At 43.0% G+C, this 6,066-nt stretch overlaps 1 protein-coding gene across 1 annotated transcript in view; it reads right to left on the reverse strand.

Moving 5' to 3' along the window:
* Window positions 1–225: 225 nt before the first annotated feature.
* The window catches only part of LOC104616410 (multidrug resistance-associated protein 1-like), a gene marked incomplete at its 5' end in the record, with an annotated part of 24,141 nt that continues 18,300 nt past the window's right edge, over window positions 226–6,066 (reverse strand). The window contains 9 exon segments of the mRNA XM_010281414.1: window positions 226–334; window positions 878–1,072; window positions 1,543–1,709; window positions 1,955–2,113; window positions 2,636–2,782; window positions 3,473–3,574; window positions 4,174–4,300; window positions 4,985–5,184; window positions 5,897–6,066. The exon segment at window positions 5,897–6,066 is cut by the window's right edge and continues 25 nt beyond it. Coding sequence (XP_010279716.1) covers window positions 226–334; window positions 878–1,072; window positions 1,543–1,709; window positions 1,955–2,113; window positions 2,636–2,782; window positions 3,473–3,574; window positions 4,174–4,300; window positions 4,985–5,184; window positions 5,897–6,066 — 1,376 coding nt within the window.

Raw genomic sequence — 6,066 nt, forward strand, 5'->3', positions numbered from 1 at the left:
AAGAGTGAGGTTTTGGTATCTGGAAATATAATGAAAATGGAATTGCTAAGTTTCCTACGGAAATAGCATGTGTTCCAAGTCATCCATTTTAATTTACTCACTGTGGTTATAGCTCACACAAGATTTGGTTGAGTGTCAGGCATTTTAGAGTGAAACCAAGATAACTCAATTACGAGATCAATTATTCCTGATAGTGGTGGTATTGTGCTATACTTCATGAGTGAGTCATGCAAGGCCTGATTCTTCCATCAGTCTGTAGAACAGTCCCTTTTGAGCTATTAAGTGTTCCAGAGTATCAAATTCAGCTATCCGACCATTTTCCAAGACTAAAATCCTGTGAACATTAAAAGAGAAGCGTAAGCTTGGGGATACACCAGCAGCTGTAATAAACTTAGTTATTTCTACTTATTTCTAACACAAATTTCAGTACTTGCTTGTTATTCAACCAAGCTTTCCAGCAGCTTTTCAGCTGGGAAACGGCTGTGGGATAGAAGTAGGTTTCTGATGAGTAACTATTCAAGTACTGAGTGCTAAGAGTTTGGTGGCAACTGAGACTGGAGTAAGATTTGTGAATGTGTATTTTAGCTTCATGATTTTAAGATGAAGCAAAGAGCTGTAGCCATGGCTTTGCTGTCAGTGGCGGGGGGGAAAAGGGGTATGACATAGCATGAAATGCATCATGTGGGAATAAATGATCTTCGATTAACCTGTTGGTGCCTAGCTGATATAGATAGCTCCTACAGTCTCTAAAAAGCAAAGCTTTGAGGGTCAAATAAGAAAAAGAAATGAAATTGTTGTTCACTAACACTGGTTTGTCTAGTTCATGCAGGTTGCCTGTGTCTTCCTTCCTCCTTAGGAAAGTGGCTGAAGATATTACCTGTCGCAGTCCATGACGGTGCTTATCCGGTGAGCTATTGTTAACACTGTGCTGTCTTTGAACTGAGCCCTCAGGGTGGACTGAATCTGAAGATCAGTTTCTAAATCTACTGCTGCTGTCGCCTCATCTAGAATGAGGATTTTGGCTTTCCGAAGAAGTGCTCTGGCCAGACAAACCAGCTGTTTCTGACCAGTGCTGCAAGTAAGAAGAGGGATGGTAAACTGAGAGCAGTAGTCACTTTCTCCTTGGGTCAGAATACGTGATTAATTTGAACACAGGAATGAAAAGGTGATAACTGTTCCCTTTCCCTGAAAGGGTGATTGAGGCTGGTGGCACTGCAGGTAGCAGCATGAAACAACCTAAGGGAATGAAGGGAGTGTATTACTGTAGCACCGAGATGATGAGCACTTGGAACAGGATTCCAGTGTGTTAAGTACTGCACAAACACAAGCCACCACAATGACTAAGTTTCAAAGGTCTTCCACTTGGTGTCTTATGATTTGATTTCATGCTGCCAAACAGGACAATAATGCAGCAATTTGCTGTCTGGGCACTATTAATTTTTTTTTTTTTTAATGAATTAGATTCCTTGTCCCACTAGCTCTATGCTCTCCTAGCCCACGGACTGGCACTGCCCTGCCCCTGTCTCTCTGCAGGTAAGGTACCTTAGGTTTTCCCCTTGGTCAGTGCATTTATATTCCAACTGATCTGGCAAATCTGCAACAAAGTTCTTGAGCTGAGTCAGTTCCAAAGCTGTCCAGATGTCTGCATCAGTGTATCGGTTTAATGGGTCGAGATTCATTCTTAGAGAGCCAGAAAACAAAACTGGATCCTGAGCACAGAGACAGTACAAACAACCCCTGAAATTAATTATAAAAATGAGCTCTCCGTTTTTCCCCCGGGTGTAAATCTGTGACTAATATTATATTGAATGGGAGACTAGCATGGCATGGAAGTAGTAACCTCTAATCCAACTTTGAAATTTCTGGATGTTTCCTCTCACAGAATCTTTATGAACCCTTCCCAGATGTTAAGACTTACAACACTGCTGAAGCATTTTGGAAATTAATTTCTTACCTGGGGAACAACAGTTATCTTGGTTCTGAGGTCATGGAGACCTAGTTGAGCAATATCTAGTCCATCAATTAGGATTGCTCCTTCCGCAGCTTCCACTAATCGCAGCAATCCCACAGCAAGAGTAGATTTCCCAGCTCCTGTTCTTCCAGTTATGCCAATCTGTAAAGCGCAATGGAAAGCTTTTGGTTTTGATGTTGATCGTTCTCCACAGTTGGACAGACCTGTCATGTAGTTCCTCTTGGTGTTTTGAAGAGACACAGCTTTGCATGTATCGAGTCTTCAGGCCTCTTCAAGATTCGTGTAGCCTAGCAATAAATTCTTAAAGGGAATAATTTATAATTTGTAATTATTTTGTATGGGAAGAATAGCTACAAGACCTAGCAGCTAGAGTAGGGTCTTGTTGTGGCACTAGGTTTAGAAAGTGAAATTTCTTGCTGTAACTGTTAACCTGTGAAATGAAATTTCACCCAGAAGAATGTCTATTGTATGCAGCAATCCTGGAAACACTACTTTGTACTAGAAGAGGTGTGCAGTGTGATAGAAAAGGGCTCCTACCTTACTGCAGCTTTCACGCGTACAAGTTACTGTATCTCGGTGCAGGGACTGTATCTGCCCAGATCTCATCACTGCAAAACACTGTTCATGCTTTGCAGCTTTTCTGAAACGAGTGGCTTTGCTTACCTTCTCTTGCCCATTGATGGTTAGATTGACATGCTTCAGTGCTAACTCCAGATTTGGCCTGTATCGCAAACTATAGTTTCTAAATTCAATTCTTCCTTCAGTGAGACAAACTTGACCCTGGAGTTTGCTGTTCAGAGTCCAGGGTGCCTAAAGAGATGGAAACAAACAGCAATGTATAAAGCTGACTTAAATTACCAAATCAAGAGGCCATACTGAAATAGGAAGCTTATGAAGAATCTGTGCCAAATTCCCCTGGTCTGTTTTTAAAAGAGAAATAGGCCTCTAGCTATCATATTGCAAATGTTGACTTTTTACTTTGTGCAAAGATGCCAGTCATCTTAACTGAAAATGGGGATAAACATTTATTTGTGTGTCAGAGTTCTGACATTGAGGGGTTCAATAAGAAAGATTTGCATGCCCCTGTAAACAGGACTGTGAAAGTCTCCCTTAGTAGGATCTCAGGTCAACATATGGAGAAATAATTTTAATGATTACAAAACAAAAGTGATCGCACTGGAGACTTTTAGTGGCTAAAAGGCTATCTAGCAGCCATCAGTTATCAGAGAGTTGCATCTGAATTCGCACAATAAATACATACTCCAAATATGGGCAGAAAATACGGCTCATTCCATGAGTGTTACCAAGTGAAGCTATTTTAATGACAATCTAATGCTTAACTCTCTTACAACAATGATCAGAGGTTATAAAATAAGCCTAGTCACTTGGATAAAAAACAAATGCTGCAGTTCTTTTAAAGGAAACACAACTGGCCTTTTAGATGGGGAAAATTAGGGGGGTTGTCCAGGTGCAACAGAAGGTCAGTAGTTGGTTAGCTACCTCCTTAGGAGTCCTCAAGTACTCTCTCACTCTCTCCACAGAAACAATGTTGTTCTCTACTTCTGTCCAGGAGCGCACCATCCAGTTCAGAACACCAGTTATCTGACAGAAAGAAACAAAAGCATTTGGGCAGATAAAATAAGTCTTGAGGTAAGCTTGCAAGGTACCTGGTGCTTGGTGTTTAAGACCTCCTCATCAGCTAATTACTTGAGAAATGATCCCTTAAATGGCTAAAAAATAACCATGGATCCTTGTGAAAATTTGTAAAGAGCCTAGCCAGCTCCCCCCATAGCTTCTTCTCAGCAAGTTTATAGAGAATGAAGTGCTACTGAGTTGGGTGCCAAGAGATAGTATGACTGTTTCTTAGGTTGTTGTGTAACTAGTCTACAAGCAGATAAGACAGCCACTGAAGACTATGCTTCAGTTGCCCAAAGCAACTGAACAATGACTTTAAGTATGAGTTCACATGCAGGAGGATAAAGATAGCTGGTGCATATGTTTATCAGGTTCATTCTCTAAGGGGCCATGTGCTCCAGATGCTCTGGGTTTCAGCAATGACAGCAGGGTTTGGTAGGAGAAGGCATCTAGAAAGCCACAGAAATAGTTCATAATTTCTTAGAAATTAAAATGGTAGCAGAAATTAAAAAGCAAGTTGCTTTTTGATGAAAGGCAAGCATGGTATTACTTCAATGCTGAGTTACCTGAAGAGCATATGAAATGGAGAAGCCAGCAGTTCCTGGGCTAAGATGTGTTCTGCCCATTGCTGCAAATAGTGCTGCAAACAACACAATGCCATTGCCTAGAAACTCCAGGTTTGTAGCAAGCCACCTGCAAGAGGAGGAGAGTACAGGGCTGTTGCTGGGTGCCCTCTTCCTTTCTCTCAACAGTATCTCTGACTTTAGAAAACACTTGTGGGGCTGCTGGGGTACAGGGTGCTCAACAAAGCTGTTGTCAGGCCCTGGTTACTCCTACACAGCCACCTTGTAGCTTGTTAATGGCTCCAGTCTGTCCAAACTGGTTGGCTTATGGTCTCTCTTAGAATTTTCTCCAAGGCCTGTTGGATGACAGCAGCCAGCACACAGCTTCTTGGATGAGCTGGTGTAACATCTCTCATTCTTTCTGGTACTCCTCACCTGTTTCATGACTGGTGGCTGATGGCTCTATTGTCTTATGGGTTCTTGCATATACCACAGGCCTCATGCACTCTGGCACATGATGATGGGCCTCACCAGGCATGTACTACAGCTTCCTGCATTTTGGACACCAAGTGATACCTCCCGCTGTATGTCAGCACATGCATGTGCCTAGCCCCACAACAGAGATGGGGGCATATTGGTTGTGTGAGAGGCACGTTGCCAGAGAAGGGCACAGTGCAGGTGATAATGAAAGAGGCTACCCTGCCCCCAAAACACTGTGTGCCACTGTCTCATCTGTGTACCTCCACCCAAGCCATCTCCACTCACGAAGGCCATGGGAATAAACTATCATTTTCTTTACACTGCAGATTTGTACCTGTCAGCAACTGCTCCAGGGAAGCATATTCGCTGATTCTCATCCACTAGAAAATTGTTCTTCAAAATAAACCTCCACTGGTCCTTGTAAGCACGGATGATGCTGCTCCCTTGGAAAGTTTCTGAAATGTGGGAGTAGATGGGTGACCTGCTGGCAGCCTCTATGCGTCTCAGCTGGCAGGAGGTGATGACATAGAAATGCTGGTACAAGGGGAAATGGAAGGGGAACCGATTAGAAGGTTTATATCTCCATGGAGGTGCTCCACAGAAAACTTGGGAAGAGCTCAACAAGTGCAATAGTATGTACTATCCTAGTGTTATAAAACCTAATGTGCGGGTAGGAGATGTCCTTAAAAGGTGAGGTAATGTTTCTGCCTGTGCTATGTCCTATCTTCACTGAGAATAACCCCATGGCCAGTTAATGAAAAGATGTCAGGGTACTCTGAACTTGCAAAGCCTCTAAACTCACACCTCCTGCAGACCAGCCCTTTGCTTGATGGAGAAGAGGCGTACTTGTACCCTTACTTGCCCTTCCCTCGTGTTCAGTCTTAGCTGGCAAAGTGTGTGAGGTTTCAGAGCCCAATGGGAGAGCTGCATGGCATACATGGATATATTAAAAAGCACTGTAGGAATTCTGGAGGAAAGGAAAAATGCTTTTGATCTTAATATGATTGCATTTACACTAATGAAGACAAGGTGGGATTTGATCTGGACATCAGAAATGCACAAGCCTCTTTGTGAGGTCTCTGGGGTGATGGGAAGAGCCACTAATATTACTCTTGTTCAGATGCAATTCAAGATGATGAAACTAGCTTCTGAGTGTCTCCACTCCGACGAAATGGAAGGAGACTTTCTGTAGGGGCATGGCCATGCTGCTTCAGCCTCTCCTGTCTGTGTGTCTCTGAGCTCTTACCTGGAATGCAGCATAAAGAACAGTCAAGGGCACTATGGCCATTGCTGCCCTTGGTGTAGCCACTATAATCACGAGGTAGATCTCCAGCAAGTTGAACAAGAATCCCAGCAAAGACTTCAGCTTGTCAGGGATGACAGAATCAATAGCATCCATTTCTCTGGAGAAGCGGT

This window comes from Phaethon lepturus, unplaced genomic scaffold (assembly GCF_000687285.1).
Source record: "Phaethon lepturus isolate BGI_N335 unplaced genomic scaffold, ASM68728v1 scaffold6892, whole genome shotgun sequence".
Lineage (NCBI taxonomy): Eukaryota > Metazoa > Chordata > Aves > Phaethontiformes > Phaethontidae > Phaethon > Phaethon lepturus.